The sequence below is a fragment of the Calliopsis andreniformis genome, chromosome 6 (assembly GCF_051401765.1).
Source record: "Calliopsis andreniformis isolate RMS-2024a chromosome 6, iyCalAndr_principal, whole genome shotgun sequence".
In the NCBI taxonomy this organism is placed as follows: Eukaryota; Metazoa; Arthropoda; class Insecta; order Hymenoptera; family Andrenidae; genus Calliopsis; species Calliopsis andreniformis.
Window position 1 is genome coordinate 14,780,840 of NC_135067.1, and position 18,819 is coordinate 14,799,658.

An 18,819-nucleotide genomic window follows, 5' to 3' on the forward strand; every position below is an offset into this window, starting at 1 on the left:
TTTTATCAACATCGTGTTATAGGGACATCCGGTTTCCTATATAATCGGGATATCGAGCATTGTTCAGACAATGATGCCAGATAGCACACGTCTTAGACGTCTAATTTATGTTCATTTTATGTCTGAACGTTTAAGGCTTTACTGGATATCTTTAAGGCGTTTTTAAGACGTCCCTGTGTTACATGTTAATTAGGAGAATATCAATAGTAATTTTAACATAGTTTTTTCATATTTTATTTGCATTTATACATTCTCTTGATTGTAGCCTAACGTATTATAATAACTAAATGAAAGATTTCGATATGAAAACGATCCGTATATAAAGTATCGATCGCTATTTGCAACAAATTATAAGATGGAAAAGGGTATAATTGACAGACTATCGTAAGTATATAATAACTCACAGATGTTATTCTTATTTGTTAACAGTTTCAGAGATGCGTCAATTGTTTAAAATTTTGTGCATACAACTTAAAAATATGCGAGGTATTTCTCGATTAATTTTGCGACGTGAAATTAAAGTAATGATTGTTATAAGCCCGTTAAAAATAAAAATTTTGTTTGAATCTTTTCCAGAAAGCATGTTGACGCAGTACACTGAAAATAGTTATTCGCAACTACACGATTGGGATATCAATATGGATAGGTCATATATGCATAGTGTTACACAAATAAAAACGGTATCACATAATATCGAAGACTATTTAGGTACGTATAAATTCCTTACGAACAAGTATTCCAAGTATTTTAATCACTAATCTGTTCATTGAATCGTAATTCGTCTTCTATCAAATCGCCGTTATAAATATGTCGTATCAAAGTCCGTCTTCTACTTCCGTTCTGATCTCTAATCGTATCGGCTAGAGTTGAGTTTAACATCGATAAGGAAAATCGAAAAAGGAAACTGAAAACTGATTTGTTTAAGTTTTCAGTCTTAAAGCTGTCTGTACAAGTATTGTACATTCATGCACGAACGTCCGCACGCGTTATACACATATATGTTTACCGTATGAAGTTACATATACATGTACATATATACATTTAATGTGTATACATAAAGAAAGGTTCACAATTACAGTAGACTAAATCTGTCTTAACTGGCTTCCATAGAACTAAGTTGTTGAGTACTGTTACTAATTAAAATCATAATCCCCTCTGTGTCTATATCAAATTACCCTGAATGTCCTATTTTGTTACACTTGCTTTTCTTCCAAACTGAATACATTGTTAATATTTTTGAAATACACATGTGAAATCGAACACTCTAACAATAAACACTTACTCTAACTTTAAAAAGAATATTTACAGCACCAAGTACTTTTCCTAAAGTAGTTCCTTCATTCAAAATAGGAAAATAAGCAAAAATTAAAGCTAAAGAAATTGAAGTAGATAAAAAAGATTATAATTTGTACTGTTACCTAAAGAGAACTATAGTAACAGTATGGCACCGGAATTAATCTTAATGAAATTCAGGAAACTGCAATTTAAATTGAAAAAATGTAGAGTTAGTCCACTTTGACTGTGAAATCCTTGTACGTACATTGTATACATAGCTATGATCTACTCACTAAATCCTGTTAACATATTGGTTTACAATGTAAATCACATTCTCCATCTTATGACATTACAGGCAAGGTACAAATTGAAAATGACGAATAAACAAGATCAAGAGTGATAAATAAAATTAATTATGGATATTATGAGAATTCCTAGAATGTATGTAGTTGATTGTGAAGAACATAAATTTATGTCCTTGCCAGTAATATCTTACATTACAGACTGATTTATCGTAGATTTACTTGAAACAAAAAATTAGAAAAAATCTGTATTGAAAATCAAGAATTGAACATTTGAAACATAGAAGACGGAAAATAATGAATTTTAAAGCTTTCCTCCTTTACAGGCGTACTTTTATATTATAATAAATATTTATGATGAGAAGAACATTTACGACAAAGTAGGAATTTTCATACCTTTGATTTCATATTAATCCTACTACAGTATATTTACATAATAATAAAACAAATATATATTTCTATTAGGATTAATATGTAAGTGTAACATATTAATATAGAACTTTGAATTAAAACTTAACGTCCAAATGTGATAAATACTGTTATCAACTTCTGTACACATATTTTATAAGACGCATAAGCACTCTCTTGCAGGAAATAAAGATAATAAATACCTTAAAATCTAGATCAACAAACAAAATTTTAAAAAAGCTATCACAATTATGATTATCTCTATGAACAATATTCAATATATTAATCATTTATATTACCTCATTATATATACAACTAAAATAAAAAGCTGAAAAAACAAATAATACAAAAATAACTATCTGACAAATTGAGACATTTCTCTATTATTTTTTCAATGTTAAGTGTGATTAGGGCAAGTGTGCCAAGATATTGAAATTGAAGTTACAGCACCATTCATTATGGTGTTTTACTTTGGATTACAAAGAACATTTAACCATACACAGCACAATTTTTTAATAGTTTACTATAAAATGTATGTTGTTTCCTTAAGGGAATTGCGTCATTATCAATCTAATTTTCCTCAGATATTATATGGTTTCGCTTATTAATATGTGCAATTCTTGACACTTCGGTGCATGTAACACTATACTACAAACACAATTATATGTTTAAAGTATAACAAAAAGTTTCTATAACACTTAAATTTAAAAAAAAAAAAATGACTTTCTGTCGTTACAAATTTTTGTTCTTTCTATGTACAAAAGACGTTATAGCACTTTAAACGCACCAATCTTATCCATTTCAATATACATTAATAAGTGTATAAATGAACAAAAAATTATATTCATATTGACTAGACAAAAAGAAAATAGAAGATAAAATAACTGAGTTCATATGGAGGAGCCAAAAAAAGATCTTTAAGCATAAAGTTGAACATGTACCACTATCTTTTCATTCAGTTTGATAAACAAGAGAACATTTATGTAAATGTAGTTCTAAAACATTTATGTGTTAATATGTATGTACTTATTCAATTACTTTCTCTTCTATTCTTCGTATTCTTAGTCAAAAAAAAAATCAGACAAGTAAAGAGTGTGGCTAAAACAGAATATAACATTTACCTTTTAAGGAATTTCAAAAACTTACTACTTAAATGTACAAATAAAATAATTATTACTTATCACATATCCCGCTATACACACAGAATCAATTTCAGCATTTCTGAATGTATATACATGTATAAACGATTGTGAATATTAATTCCCTAATCAGCTGCCTGATACAACAAATGTATCTTTCTCTTCAATAAAAACGACTCCACAAAAAATATATGCGAAACTAAAAATCTTGTATAAGTGGCAAAATTTCCATACATTTACAAAATGTTGAAATTGCTTATAATTCCAGATTATATACATTAAAATTTAGGGTTTGGAAAATTCTCACCAGCTGTAACATTTGCTACGTTTTTTCGTAATTTTTCAAATATACATAATTTATTTTAAAAGATTATCATATTTCTAAGCTTTGAGAAATAAGTATTATGTAACTATAATAAGTACCACAATAAGTACTATACTTGAAAGAGACGCTTATGTATTGAAAAACAACACTAAAGTAAAAAACTTTATAAGTACTTGAAAGAGAAAGCATTCAACTTTCAATGTGTTCTGAGCACGTGTACTATAGTTTGTAATTCTTATAATCTTCATATGCACCAAGTTCGACTACTTGTATAATCGTTCTGATTACAATTGTGCACATTAAGCTCATGAATGTTATAGAAAACCAAATTAATTATACATACTGTACTATATCGAAGAATTCTATAATGGATATAAAAAGCTGATAATTAAGAATGATTTGATAAAAAAAAAATATAATTATCCTTAATTATATTTTTTTTATCATATTGCAGAATACATTTCCTTGTAATCGTATCATGTTTCTTTCTTTTTCTTTTTGTTGCTCTTATTTGTACATTTTGTATACAAAAAATTCCGCGTATTGTACTTGTCAATCAGTTAGAAAATTTCAATCTCGTAAGAAAAATATTACAAATTTATTTAAAACGACACGATTTCAAAGAAGATCAAGATTCATATATTAATCTCTGATAATGCGGAAATATTTCCCATGTTGGGAGATGTAAACCAAATTCTAAGGCCACCAAAACAGCAAATTCAGAAGTTATCAAATCCTTGCGATTTAAACGAAATACACTTTCAATTCTCTGGAATTATTTAAAAGAAGTTTAATAAAAATAGTCGATATATAAAACTCATTCACACAGCAAAATAATATGAATAATAAATACCTCTATTAGTGATTTAAGAATATCGCCTTTAACATCATTTAATTTAGCTGCAAGAAGCAAGCATGCACCAGCACATAATTTTCGTGTTTGTTTTGTGACAACATTACGAAGAATTAGTTTCTCAAAGTATACATAAGCCATTGCTACCGTCAAGAGATCAACACCATACTCCATTTTTGCTATTTTTCTCATTTCCCGTTTTAAACTAAACATAATATTACAACACTGTTAAGTTTTACGTCGTAAATGTATATATACTTATAATTTATTATAGTATTTACTACTGACCTTCTTAATTTACTCAAAGTGAGTTGGATATGCGGAAACTTTTCTTTAAATTTATCATTTAATTCCTTCTTCAAATCAGATGGTCGTACATAATCAATAACTGACGCCTTAAACATCAAAGACAAAACTAATTCATTGCTGAACAATTATTGCTATATTATACCACATATATAAATAAATACCATGTATGATGTAAACGTAAGTAGCGTCCTGTGTTTACCAGCTATTAGTTCCGGATCATCTAGCAAATTAGGGTTGTATTGCAATGATTGTTCATCCCAGTCATGAGCTACAATATCGAAGACAAAATCTTGTTCTACATTTTATAGATTAGGTAATTCAGATGTTACGTAAATACATACCTTTAGATTCAGCATTAAAAGATAATGGTGGAGATTCGGGCGTTAAATGTTGAGTGCGATGCGTAGCTGTATCGTAGGATAGACACCTATAACAAATCATGATGCACTAAAATTCAACAGAAAAGCCATAAATTCTTATATAAATTCTAAACATGCAATCAAAATATTTACTTTCCGATTATGGCTAATATTGTAAATACTAATTATGTACTAAATTCCTAACAGTAATTAGTAATTAAGTTATAAATGCAGACGTGTGAACGTGTACAAATGAAAATGTTAATGATAGTGCAGGTACATGAACGATAATACCTAAATAATTCATTTTTACTAAATAGTTCAATTGTAACAAAAGTCCGAGGTTCTTACTGTAACAAAACAATTTTGCTCATTGAAAGTATTTAATTTCAATTTAATTTATTTTTCAAAAAAATTATGTAGATTCACTACAAAGTTACATTAAAAAAATTAATAAAAAATACTAATTACGTGTCAATATACATTTATATTCTAATTAACTAAGTATATACATTACATAAAAAAAAAACCTTTAATTTTGTAGACATTATTACTTTTTTCCTATTAATACCTATTCCAATTTTTTTTATAATATCGTGCTATTTTTACCATTTAGAGTGATCCACATTCCATGTAATTGTTTTTGTCCTGCAAAAATATGGTTGAAACATTTTGTTATAACAGGAATGAATGATATGCTATTTTATGAGAAACATCCATGAATTACATGAGATGAATGAGGATGTTAAAAAAAATATATAATAATATAAAGTATGTGGAAAAATAATAAAACAATCACATAAATTCCATTATAGACAACAAAAATATGTTACTATTTAAGGAATACCTTGAAACCATAGGATGTTTGGTAGGTATTACATGTGTAAGTTCTATAGCCTCGTTATCACTAAAGTGTAATTTTTTGTCCTTCTGAAATTGCCTAGATGGAACAAGCAATTGTCCGTAAGATATTTCCTAAAACAAATGAACCAATCAAGTACACTTTAAAATTGAGATAACATAAATTTATATATATATTTATATACCTGGCCGTCTTTAGCACGTTCTATACCCAATAAACCAAAAGGATCAATATTATCATTTATTGCAGACAATGGTCTTTGTGAAGAAATATTTTTTCTTCGTCCTGTATCTTTACGCAATTCAGACCTAAAAAATAAGAAAAAGGGAAGACTGTAGCAAATGCATTCATACAATTTTCATACTGCAAAATATGACAAATCTTATCTTACCAACTAGATCTTTGTCCTTTATTATATGGAAGAGCAGAGAATACTAGGAATGGCACACGTTTACTAGAAACCAAAACCAGTCTATCATCTCCAAACTTGTAGCCATTTATAGGATGCTGCATTAAACGCAATTCTCGTGTGACCTCTGGTATTATACCACTGTTTGCACATCCAGATTGTGTATTATTTGATGTCTTTGTTTTTGATTTTGTAGACTGTGGTTTAGAACGTAAAGAGCCAATGCTCTCATTGGAACTATTATATTGATGTTTAATATCTTCCGAAAGAGTAGATGTCTGATGAGTTATACGCTTTTTATATTGTAAAGACCCCACTCGCCTTTCAGGCAAAGAATATTCACTACCAGTAGTGCTAGTACTAAGGAACAGAAATACATATATTTTCCTTCTTATTATGTAATAGTATACATGATTAAATATACACTTTAAAAAGTATAGATATTACATTTTTGAAATTTTGATTATTGGAAATATTAATGACTGAAAATATTTATTGTAAACTATTGTAATTTTCTAAAACATTAGTTACATCATCTAATATATAACACAATTAGTGTATTACACAATACCATTGCAACTTCTTACCAATTGAATTAGTCTAATTGAATGTATGCTTCTATTGAACAATAAAGTTGCATTTAACATGTACATTCATAGTATTGTAAATATTTCCTTTTTAATAAAAATGATATAAGTATGTTAAAAAAAATACATGTGGATATGGTTCCAAAAAAGAATAACTTTTTCTGATACTCCAGATATTTATTATATTTTGTTTAAATGTGTTATGAATACTAGTCATTTGGTACCAAAAATTTAATAAATAAAAACAATCTTTAATATTATACAATATTGCGTTTCTAGAACTTATATGACAAATAACCAAATTTACAATTACTATAATCATTTTTAAGATTACAAATGAGATCACATCAATTCATTTTTTTGTTGACATAAGGTAATTTATTCCACGGATAGACATAAATATGTAGTAAACTCATAATTACTTACAAAATATAAATAAAATATGGAACATACACAGAGTCTGATGGCTATCTTTAGATCATACCTGTTCTGCTTTTTAACATACTACAAACAACATTATCAAAGCAAATTTCTCGCATGTAAACACTCAGTATAACAAATAAACAAACTCGACAAAAGCAGAACAGAAATGTATCGTTCTTATCCTCAAAGGAACTCAAAGAAATGATTACCGTTCTCTGAACGAACTATGAAATCCAGTAGACAGTTGCGGATAATTTCTTTCCTGTTCGAGAAAAGCAGCCACTGCTGCCTTTGCAGGAGTCAACAGCCCATCAGAATTTGAACTAAAAGAATTGTGTTCAACACTCTTAGATGCTAACTGCGGAGAGGATGATTGCTTTACAGATGGGTGTATTGAATGCTCCTCCGTAGAGTCATCAAGAATGTCCTCACTGGAAATGTCCAGGTCAATTTGACGAACATCAGCCTGATGTGCCTGACTGTCGCTTAGAGTACGAGCATGAGCAGGACCATTCCTTGTGAGAACGGCTAGCTTAGTATCGCGGTGGCTGCCATCAAGGGAGATGTTCGAAAGGAACGTTAGGGCGGCCAACCTTCTGCGTGAATGATTCTTTTTTAAGGCTGCTGCCATTCCACGGTTGACCGTGTCGTGAGACCGGTGTTACCGAATTTCGACGTAAACGACCAGGAAAGGGACGAACGTCCGTAAAGGACTCTTTTATCAAACGAGGACAACTACTAGGATCACAATTCATTATCACCACTCGTACACTTAGTCCTGGCATTTTTCATCGACGTTCCCGCGTTGCGCACGTACCAACGTGATCCGGTGTCACTCGTCATCGTACCGTTTCTTCTCATAAGATTAAAAAACAAATTCTACCACCAATGAAACAACCTTCCTTCTTACTACGCAACACTACAACCCATTCTCTTAGCGGCCAAGTGATATCCTCTACGTACTTCTGCGGCTGCGCGAATTCTGGTCTATATAGCGAAGAAATGTGCAGCATTTTCCAGAAATTTCATTCTCCTTTTTCACTAATCGAAGGTATATTTATTTGTTTCTCCTTTCATAATAAACTTTATCAATTTTCTGTCACTTTGCGCATCAAGTTTTATAACGTGGATTTGTTGCTGATTAGGAATGTTTGTAATCACAGAGCGACAAATTGTCAAGTATTTAATTGGTTGTTATAAGTGAAATAAAATACAATTTTTTCAATGAGCTATTCAACCAACAATCAATAATTACAAAACATATGATTCACTCGTTCTTAAACGCAGAGGGCGCAATAAAATATCAGTTGTGCAGTGAACGTTGTAATAATAAACATTATAAGAGGGAAAGAGAAGAAAATGCGTTTTATCCAGAACCTGTTAAAAACTGGATTAATCAATAAGGCTTATTTAGCAGGTCTTGCCTTAGAGGCGAAGTTATAATTATTTGAAAGAATATGTTTATAATGAAATACTAAACGGTAACTTTTGAGAATGTAGAAATAATTTAAAATCCCTCTAGCGCTGATGCGTGGAAGTATAGAGGAGTCGCACAGTCTCAGATGTGCTATAATCGTCGACGAAATAATACATATGTACGTATACATATTTAGTATGTTTCAAATGACATTTAGTTCTGTAATTTAGAGGTGTCAAAATCTTTTAGACTTTCAAAAAATATAAAATATACTTTCTTTTCCTTCCTCTCTGAAGGATATGGGGTACATATTTACTTAATTACTGAGTGAGAACCACTGTATTCCTTATGTGTGTATATGCATATACATGAGAAATGAAAATATGTATATGTATATCATGGGATATCACACATAAACTCTATATCATTTGCCGCCAGCTTCGATTTCCACTTCTATCTGTTTTACGACTCAAATACACTCTTATGAATGATAATTTTTTCATTTCTCCCTTTATCTTTAAAACTGATATTTTTATTTAAAAATGATAATGTTTTATTTCGTTTTTATGATAAAACGAAAGCAAAAACAGATCTTTTAATAAGAATAATATGTAATAACGTAATATTCAGGGACGCGTAGCTTGTCATGCAAATAAAAATAAAAAAGCTTTTTAACTTTTTTTAACCGCATTTTCATTCAAACTAATTAATAAAATAAATAATAAACAAAAAGGTAACAAGGGACAATGAAATAATGTTTTATCATATACTCATAATACTAGAAATAATTGATGAGATATTAAACGCGTAAATTCAATTGAAATTCCAGTTTGCATTCTGTTATTAATTATTAAAAATCTCCTCTTAAACCACGTTTTTAAAACATTTTACACATTATTATTCGTTTATAAATAATCAGTGTTACCATTTATCAAAATCTATCACACATAAACAAAGTTGAAAATATTCGTGTTTGTATTGCTATGTAAGGATTTTAAGCGTCTTAAAGTAATTGAGATATATTATTATTTACACATTGTTTTTCTGATGTTATAAATCTATACTTAAATAATTCTAATTTTAAATAATCATACAGCATAGAAGTTAATACAATGCTGTATTACAAGCGGAAAAACTAATCTAAATATAAAAAATATTATAATATTATGCAATGTTAATATTATGCAAAGAGAAAATATCCTTAAATTACATATCTTCTTACATCATATGTGTTCAACTAAAAGACTGGCAATGAGAAAACAAGTATTATGTCACATTATTTATTGTAATTTTTAAAACTAATTATTTCAATACTCATATTTTTCATTTTCCATCCATATATTATGGTACTGTTTATAGTTCTAAAACCAAATACGTTTCATTATTGCAAAGGTATCTGTTTTCGAAACTTGTATATTTAAATCTTCTAGAAATATAACAATTCATGACACGAAATGTTTTAAATATAATCTACAGTCTTTACATAAAATAACAACAAAAGTAGTGTAGATCAAATGAGATTATTTCAAAACAGCACATACAGAAAATTTCGAGACGATTTTTCGAGACGAGTTTTTCGAGACACTTTTTAGATCATTTGTATGACTTTAAAATTTGTTAAACAATGTGACAATTAGTCGAACGACATTACAAACTAATTTCTACAAGCAACAAAATTCGTACAACATTTTGTCAATAATCATAAAGAAATGTATATCTAATTTATATAATGATAATAGAAAATTCCGTAAACTCTGAAATAATCTAAAACGACATTATAACGGGAATAACATCCGATCGTTTTAAATATACAAAGTCATCATCCACGCTGTGTTTCTCAAAATAAATAATTTTATCAGTTTCTTGTGATGATCAAACAGATAATTAACAGTCGTAAACATTAGCCGCTATGATCGCTTACGCTAAGTATAGATTTAGTACTTCTTTAACTAAACGTCCAAGCTAGATTGCATAGGAAATCCTAAAACGATTATAGACGCTGCCATCGTGTTGACATGAAACTACTTGAGGATTCGATAGCCCTTGATATGGATTCGTGTAGTCCATGCCCCAGCCACATTTGATTCAGTTGCTTGTATTTATCGTGACACAATCGAAGTGGATTTCCTCTTCGTAGTCCTTGATCTGTTTCTCCGTATTCGTCAAGATAAGGTGGACAAACAAATGATCCTCGATTTGGACTTCTTAAGAAAAGAATTTCACATTCTCGTACTCGCAAAAATATTCCTACTCCAGCGCCGCATTTACTTGCGTGATACGTACACGCACCCACCATAATTTTGTTTAATTCAGTCTGACAACAGTAACTCTGAGAGCATAACATTTCTCCACAAACGAGGCACATTGTCGGATTTTTAGAATCCTCTCGTTCGCTGTTGGGACATGTAAATGACGATATCATATTTATCAGTTCACTGTAATCTTCTGGAAGCTCGACCAGTTTATTAACTTTCAACGGTTCCTTTATTACTATAGCTGTACTAGTTCCAGACATGTATTCCTGTACTGTAGGATGGCTTATCCAAATATTTATCAGATGCATTATTATGTTTATATTTGGTTTTATTAATTCGTCACATGTCGTAGGTAGTCCTAAATATGCACAAATATTTTCATATGTAGCCCCATCTACTTGAGTTAATTCTTCCGGAACTGCAACATCAGTTACATAATGAAAATAGAGAGCGCAACATCTAAGGAAAGGCAAACAAGCTTCTTTCACTCGTCTCCAGATTTGACCAGCCGTTTGTGTACCAATTTTAATACCCAGTACTGGAACCAATATTAAAATTGACTCTGAAAATGATTCTTCATTTGTTTCTTGATTTTCTATGTCCATGCCTTCATTGAAATCCGTTGTTATTAATATCTTTACTATTAAAGCTATAAATACAAGTTGCAAAGCGTAAAATTCACATATTCCACCTGTGATAATTGATCGTGGTGTATCGGATTTTGCATGAAATACACTTGGAAGCGTATTGACTAAAGGAACAAGGACCCCAAATGGATCCCAGTCCAGAATACTTGTTTGATGGTCTAGGTTTCTCAGAACCATTGCTAAATATGAAAAAGCATGATTTACAATTACATTATTAGCGCATACAGACCCTAAAATTGCTGAAATTCTAGCGAGACTTTCCAAACTGTCTCTTTGTCTAGATGATAAAGCACCCAATAAAGGTTTATTCATGTCGCGTAAAAGAAACTCTATAGCATGAAAGGTATATGCCGTTGTTTTCCATACTAAAAGTGGCATGGGGTTGGCATGACTAGGGTCACGTTTGCCACGTTTGTCGCGTTTGTCATTCGTAACGTGCAATCTTTTTGTGTATGTCGTTTCCTCGAAAAGATGTATCATAGATATTAAATTTTTAGAAAGAGTTGGCCCAGGTTGGTCATAAATCGGCTGTAATATTTCTGCTGCTGCTAAATCTTCATCTTCATCATCGTATCTATAATTACAATCTTCACTGTTCCCGATTACTTCTAAATGACATTCCGCAGCTTTCAAACCTTCAAACCATTTAACAAATGAGAGATCATGATTTTGAGCTGTTGGCTGTAATGTTCCTAAAGCTGGCAAAAGGGGTAAGACAGTATTGCCAAGACATTCGCAAAGTGGACAAAGATATTCGTGTTTCTCCACGTCAAAACTGGCAGGCTGTCGTAAACGGAAAGGCCTCCTATTCTCTTTTGCAAGAACGTTACCAAAATATTTTTGCCAACAATCTGCGTGCATCACATGACCACATGTACTAGTATGTGGTGATAAACCTAGGTTTGCAGAAAGGAACAACGAGCAAGGTTCACTAGTATCGGCTCTGTTTTGACATAATACTGTAGACTGTTGAACAAACGCAGCTAATACCATTGCTGGACTAGTTGCTGTGACAGTTTGATTTTCCTGACATAAGATGCAAGTGTAAGTTTTTTCTTTACACATTCTTGCCGTTTGTCCACTACCTAGGGCAACAGGTGTTTTTTGAACAGTTTCACTTAAATCCATAGTAGAACCTAGGTCACTGGATTTATTCATATCAGAAGCAGTTTCTTCAAATAGTTTAGCATTCTTCTTCATAAAATGGTTTTGCATAGCAACCATTTGTGCCATTATTTCCTCACGCTTTTGTGCTGCCATTTTGATTCTCCATTCCTTATCACTTTTACTACTTTCAGTATCGCTTGTAGCTTCCTTCTGGAGCGTAGCAGGTGTTTGACTGACTTCCACAACTGTGTTACCGGCGACTTCCCTGTACTTATTTAAAACCCAAGTCAGTAAATCTTTATGAGCGTCTATACGAGGGCTGTCACGAAGGTCTTCTAATAATTTATAAATTTTCCATTTTCCAGCTCTTGCCGTAAAAGCAAAGAAAGGATAGTAACCAGATTCTTGTTCTTGGAGAGCATATCCAATGAGATGTAAAACTCTATGCACTTGTGGTTCCGAAAAACTACGAGCCATTAAATTAAGAGCTCTTTCCAATACAGTTTGCATAATGTGTAGCATAACGTCGCACTGCAGTAAATTAGTTACCAAACTAAATACTTCTGTCAATTTTGGAAGTTTAGGAGGAGGGCAACATTCTAATTCTCCTAAAGCTTTTCTCCGTTTTCGTTGTACCTCTTCAGATTTGCTTAATTCTTCCTTCGTACAATGATAAAAGAATACGTTATATTCTGAATATAAGTGTGGTTTCAACTGGTAAACACCCTTCCCAGCTGACGCTTGCGAAGGTTTTTTGAAATCTGCCACTTCGTGTATTACATTTTCCATTCCAGTTCCTGAAGATCCATCATCTGGTAATGTTTTATTAAGCTCTGAATGAGAAAGGGGTTCTACACACAACTGTTGAATTATTTCTTTTTTCAGGCGATCTTCAGGAGTAACTTGTCCAACTCCAGGTACAGATCTCTCACCGATTATTGTTATCAGTAATAAAAGAAATTCTTCAACTAAATTAATAGTTTGTCTAATATTATCTTCTTCGGGATTTTTTAAATCATTTGTCTCAAAATCCGGATTGGCCCAATTTAGAAGATTGAATTTATTTAAAACATGAATTAAAAATTCATTGCTTTCTATTAAAGATGCTCCTGCTTGAAGCAAAACGATATCCCTGTCTAACATTTCTGAACGACACTTGACATTATGGTAGAAATATAATTGATTTAACAGAGAATATCCATTTCTTCTCCACATACCGGCAAGTACTTGTGAAATCATTACTTGAGCCACTAACACAGGCTCTATAATCTGTTCTGGTGTTGGCTTTGTCTCTTTAATAAACTTTGTATATTGAAAATGTAGATTATGTTTTTCGAGATACAAAAAGAGGCCAGCTAGAAATCTTGAAAGTGGAAGATGTATAGACACTGGTTCTGATGACACATCATATTGGAGACATGTTGCACTATGATCTGCTAATTCTCTCACTTGGGTTGGACCAAATTCATGACCAGGCTGTTCATACAGTTTACTTAAAACCAGTTTAAAAGCTTTTACTAAAACAATTCGATCTGAACCACACCATTCTAACGCAAGAGTAATAACTGGTGATAGTCTTAAATGTAAATTAAACGCAGATTCCCATTCAGGTTCATATTCCATATGTTGACCAAGTTGCCTTACCACAGCATCCATACCTTGCATACTACAAAACAATGTGAGTAAGCATGACAATCCATGTAAGAAACCTCTTCTTAGATCATCTGTCCAAACTTCTGGCTTAACACCTAGCAAATATCGTAGATCATTAAGTATGTGCTGTGCTCTTCTAAAAGAGGCATTAGGAATATTTCTTTCAAATTCCAACTTTCCGGCGGTATTACATCTTCGTGAACTTTCAGAAATAAATGTATTTAGTAAAATAAACAACACATCGTGATGCGCAATAAGATAATGTGCCAATGTTGGAACTGTAAATAACTGCACAGAAAGTGAAACAATAGAGAATGAATGATCATGATCATCTCTTATGAAATCTTTCATGACAGCACCATAACAGCGAGTAAACACTATTGCTAAATCTTTCTTAGTTTCATATACTGTAAGCATTCCAACCATGAACAGTCTGTGCCATGCTGTTCTAGCAGATTTCCACAACTGTGAATCTCTCATCAGTATACCCTCTACGATAGAAATATTTCGTAATCTTGTATTGAGTGCAACAATACTCAAAAGTAATTTAAAACCTTCACAGAGACTTATAAATTCCTGTAACCAGCTCAACAGTTTCATGGCGAACGTTTGATGGGCAATTATATAAGCATGGACTACAAGAACCTTTAATGCTTTATTACTGTGCCTCAAAGTAAGTCTTTCAATATGAAACTTCAAATCTTCACATTGTTGAAATCCTGAACATCTTACAACAGCTCTACCTTCTCTGTCGACATTTGTCACATATTCCACAGCATCTTTTTGCGAGCATTTTAGAACATATGTAAGTGTACTGATTACCTGATCAAACGTATGAGTCTCATCGTTAAAAAGAACTGTACAAAAAGTATCAGAAGGAAATAAAAGTGATAAGTCACCCTCATCAGTTTCTTTGACTTGTAAATCAGGAGGTAAGGTTATTGTGTGTTCTAAAGACAACATTTCATAGCAATACCTTAGTACTGCTTCGAAGGTTACTACTGCTCTTTCGGCTATATCTCCAGGCAATTTATTATTCCCACGAGACTCTTTAGCTTGACTTCCAGCCTTATGAATATTGCAAAATGGTTCACTTTTCCATGCTTCTGTATCTCCACAATCACAACATCCTCCACCACTGGAGGTACCCATTTTATATTTATGATTACGATGGGCTGATTGTTTAAAACAATCCACGCATAGGACGCAAGTTAAATCCATACCACATTCTCTACAATTATATGTAGGATCTCCCATTTTAAATACCTTTCCACATACAATGTTATCTGTTTGACATAACTGCTTTAAAACCACTTCTGGATCTCCATTACAAATAAACTCTCCTAGGGTGTAAAAAAGTAACTTCTGTGCTATCTCATCATCAAAATTTGAATCCAAGCAGTTGCGATTTAATTCTGGATTATATATCTTTGGAACCCAGACTCGCCAGTGTTTCTTGAAATGAGTACATGACAGTTCTCCTTTCTTCCTGATTTGCATCCATTCACTTACACATGGTTGACTAAACTTAGGATGTACAGGTATACTTGATGGTGATTCTGCATCTTCGATGTTCTGATCTGGGGAATCTTGTACATTTTCCTCACTCATTTTGATAAATTTAAGTCCTTGAAATAATGTGTACTGAAATAATAAAAATTATTAACTATAATCCACTACTAACTATAATTACTTATATAAAACTGATTCAATACATAATATGTTAAGAGAAATCTTCATTTATTGTATAATTTATTCATAAATTTGTAGATAAAAAAATTTGTTATTTCGTTTTATAAAAGTAAGATATTATTATTTTATAATTTGTACAACAACATAATTTGTTATTACAAAAACACATTCTTGATAACCATTGCTGTACTAACCACAATAATACACAGGATGAACAGTTCTCAATATAATGTATCAATGGAAAGCAGGTGCATTTCACTACACTTCTCACATTGTCATTTGATCCAATATGTCAATGAAAGATATACCAAAACATTTGGTGGAATTTTATTATGCGAGATACTTTAGTTCATATGAATTATAATGTTTATGTTATGACTTCTATTTCACGCATAATACTTTCATTTTTACTCGACCATAATCTGAAAGTAATAGGTTACCAAAGATTTAGAAACAAAATATGTCGAGAATGTAACAGTGCTTCTCAACTTCTTATTAAGAAACATTAACAACTGCGTATAATCTCGAACAGTGACTGTGTCAAGTAAAATAACGAAATAACATTTCCAGAAATTCGAAGCAGAATGAGAATATGCATAGACGATAAAAAGCAAACGTTACATTACGAAATTTTCCATATTATATAAAAAGGAAATGACTCTTTTAAAAAACTATTTCATAAGTGCGACAGACTTTTCGTTAAACCAAACTATTTTTAACTTCTTCTAAAGACGATACTTACTGTTATGACGATCAGGCCAAGGTTAATAAAAGATATCGAAAAGTTCTTTGTTTCACTAAGTCTGTCGATGACTTTGTCGATTACGAATACGATATTAATTGAGAATTACGTTGTCGTATGGTAATCACAAGTTCACATCAAAGACGCGTATATTCAATGACAACAATCAACCAAGTTTTGATGTCTCAAAACGAAATGATAAGTAATATTTTTGCACAGCTGCTTGAACAATGCACAAAATGGCTTATGAAGTTTAAAGACCAAAACTACATGTATATTAGATGTGATTTTTCATTTTGATATTCACATTTGACTACAGCGCCAGGATATCCATTTGCGGGTAATAATAATTTATAATTCTGAAGAACTTCAAATTAGAAAATATGTAAAATTAGTAATCAAAATAAGTATGAGTTATAAATGTATTTAAATTTATAAAAACCAGATAACGTACTTTAAAGTATATATAAAAATACTTATTCATTATGTAATGAGTATGCAGAAAACAATTTCTTGAACAATTTAATGAAAAAAAATTTTAATATGCATAAAAATCACTATTGAGCTCCTATAAAAATAAATTTTGTTTATAATGTTCAACAAAATTGTCAAAGCACCAGGTGTTCTCATAATAAAAGAAAGTTCAATAAACAAAATAGTGCAAAACATATAACTCTAAAAAAAAATGATGAACTTTTTATTTTAAAATTATATAATTAAATTTTATTTCTGACATAGGAAACTGTACATGTAATAAAATAAAGTTGAATAAAACATACATTGAAATTCTTTGTTATTATTCGCCAATACTTATTTTATCTTTATGTTTTTCGTTGTTGAGTAATATAAATTTATTCAATTGGCAGTACTGCATTAGCGTTAGGGATTTTGTCTATATAAAACCAGACGAAACCTGTCCTTTTCAGTTAATAACGTTGTTACGATAGCACGTGGTTAAGAGTGTGATTATTGAATTTAACGCGAAATACGAATATAATCACGTAAGTAAATGCAACAAATTAAATATTGAAGTACGAGCTCTGTTTACGAAATGAGAAAAATCACTTATTTTTGCTATATTTTGTAATGATATATGTTTATACGGCTTCGGGTCACAACGATGTTGTATCGGAAAAATGTTTCAGCAATACACGAAGCACTCCGCACGATTATTGTAAAATCAATTATTTGAACATTTCTATTTGTTTTATATAAATGTAATCATGAAAACAGAAACAAAATTGAAATGTTTTTTACAGTATAATGTAGGCGTTTCTAGAGCATGCTTGCATACTGCAGACGTATTGACTACGTAACTTGTCATCTGCCAATAGTTTGAACTATTTGCGATAAGTTTATACAAAATCGAATAATTCACATATGTCACAGTGTCTTTTCTCATTTATTGAGATTGCATAAATTGGCATTAGTGAAATCGTGTAAATTGCAATTGTAATTCGTACTTTATGTTAATCGTTTAACAACTTATAGTTCATAATTGTGATTAACATAATAATATGTACAAGTTAATTTTAAAACTTATTTTTTTACTGTTATTTCAAAATTTCTAATATTTATTTCATTACAATGTTTTATGCTTATCTTTTTTGTGAACATAAGACATGACGTTTCAACATGTTTCATCACATTGTGCAAATCGGATATCTTCAACATATTTTATTTTTATTATAGAATGCCTCTTGCTAAGGATCTTCTTCATCCAAGCCCAGCTGAGGAAAAAAGGAAACACAAATTGAAAAGGCTTGTACAAAAGCCAAATAGTTACTTTATGGATGTTAAATGCCCTGGATGTTATGCCATCAAAACTATCTTTTCACATGCACAAAGATCAGTAGAGTGTGATGGTTGCCGTACAATACTTTGTACATCCACAGGTGGCAAAGCCCGATTAACTGAAGGTTGCTCTTTCAGGAGGAAGGTCCAATGCTAATGTAACAATTGTTAAAATGACATAATGTATACATTTCTCTTTATATTCAACAAATAAACAAAATTACTATGTATTTAACTTTTATTGTTTTATACCTGTCATTT

General features: G+C 31.0%; 3 protein-coding genes across 6 annotated transcripts; 1 reads left to right on the forward strand and 2 right to left on the reverse strand.

Moving 5' to 3' along the window:
• Nucleotides 1-2,240: 2,240 nt before the first annotated feature.
• LOC143181111 (CDK5 and ABL1 enzyme substrate 2) lies at nt 2,241-8,029 on the reverse strand. Of its 4 annotated transcripts, none has more exons than XM_076381343.1 (10): nt 7,461-8,029; nt 6,224-6,601; nt 6,017-6,140; nt 5,818-5,945; nt 5,580-5,618; nt 4,953-5,038; nt 4,773-4,879; nt 4,591-4,697; nt 4,303-4,507; nt 2,241-4,218 (listed from the first exon to the last, which is right to left on the reverse strand). In XM_076381343.1, the coding sequence occupies exons 1-10, from the start codon at nt 7,880-7,882 to the stop codon at nt 4,078-4,080; spliced, it is 1,737 nt and encodes a 578-aa protein (XP_076237458.1). In that variant the 5' UTR covers nt 7,883-8,029; the 3' UTR covers nt 2,241-4,077. The 4 variants fall into 4 exon arrangements, with proteins under 4 accessions (XP_076237458.1, XP_076237457.1, XP_076237460.1 ...); XM_076381342.1 differs by having other exon boundaries at nt 4,773-4,906; XM_076381345.1 differs by lacking the exon at nt 5,580-5,618.
• Nucleotides 8,030-9,671: 1,642 nt separating this feature from the next.
• Nucleotides 9,672-16,917, reverse strand: Ubr1 (Ubr1 ubiquitin ligase). Its single transcript, XM_076381341.1, has 3 exons — nt 16,765-16,917; nt 16,217-16,444; nt 9,672-15,974 (listed from the first exon to the last, which is right to left on the reverse strand). The coding sequence occupies exon 3, from the start codon at nt 15,939-15,941 to the stop codon at nt 10,659-10,661; it is 5,283 nt and encodes a 1,760-aa protein (XP_076237456.1). The 5' UTR covers nt 15,942-15,974; nt 16,217-16,444; nt 16,765-16,917; the 3' UTR covers nt 9,672-10,658.
• A 736-nt stretch (nt 16,918-17,653) lies between these two features.
• Rps27 (ribosomal protein S27) lies at nt 17,654-18,788 on the forward strand. The gene is made up of 2 exons (XM_076380258.1): nt 17,654-17,765; nt 18,457-18,788. The coding sequence occupies exon 2, from the start codon at nt 18,458-18,460 to the stop codon at nt 18,713-18,715; it is 258 nt and encodes an 85-aa protein (XP_076236373.1). The 5' UTR covers nt 17,654-17,765; nt 18,457; the 3' UTR covers nt 18,716-18,788.
• The last annotated feature ends 31 nt before the right edge of the window (nt 18,789-18,819 follow it).

Coding starts and splice junctions, on each gene's coding strand:
- Ubr1 (XM_076381341.1), bottom strand. CDS start 15,941: ATGAGTGAGGAAAATGTACAAGATTCCCCAGATCAGAACATCGAAGAT.
- LOC143181111 (XM_076381342.1), bottom strand. CDS start 7,882: ATGGCAGCAGCCTTAAAAAAGAATCATTCACGCAGAAGGTTGGCCGCC. Junction 4,698..4,772: donor TTACGTTTACATCATACATG/GTATTTATTTAT, acceptor TTGATGTTTAAG/GCGTCAGTTATTGATTATGT. Junction 4,219..4,302: donor TTCTTAAATCACTAATAGAG/GTATTTATTATT, acceptor AAATAATTCCAG/AGAATTGAAAGTGTATTTCG.
- Rps27 (XM_076380258.1), top strand. CDS start 18,458: ATGCCTCTTGCTAAGGATCTTCTTCATCCAAGCCCAGCTGAGGAAAAA.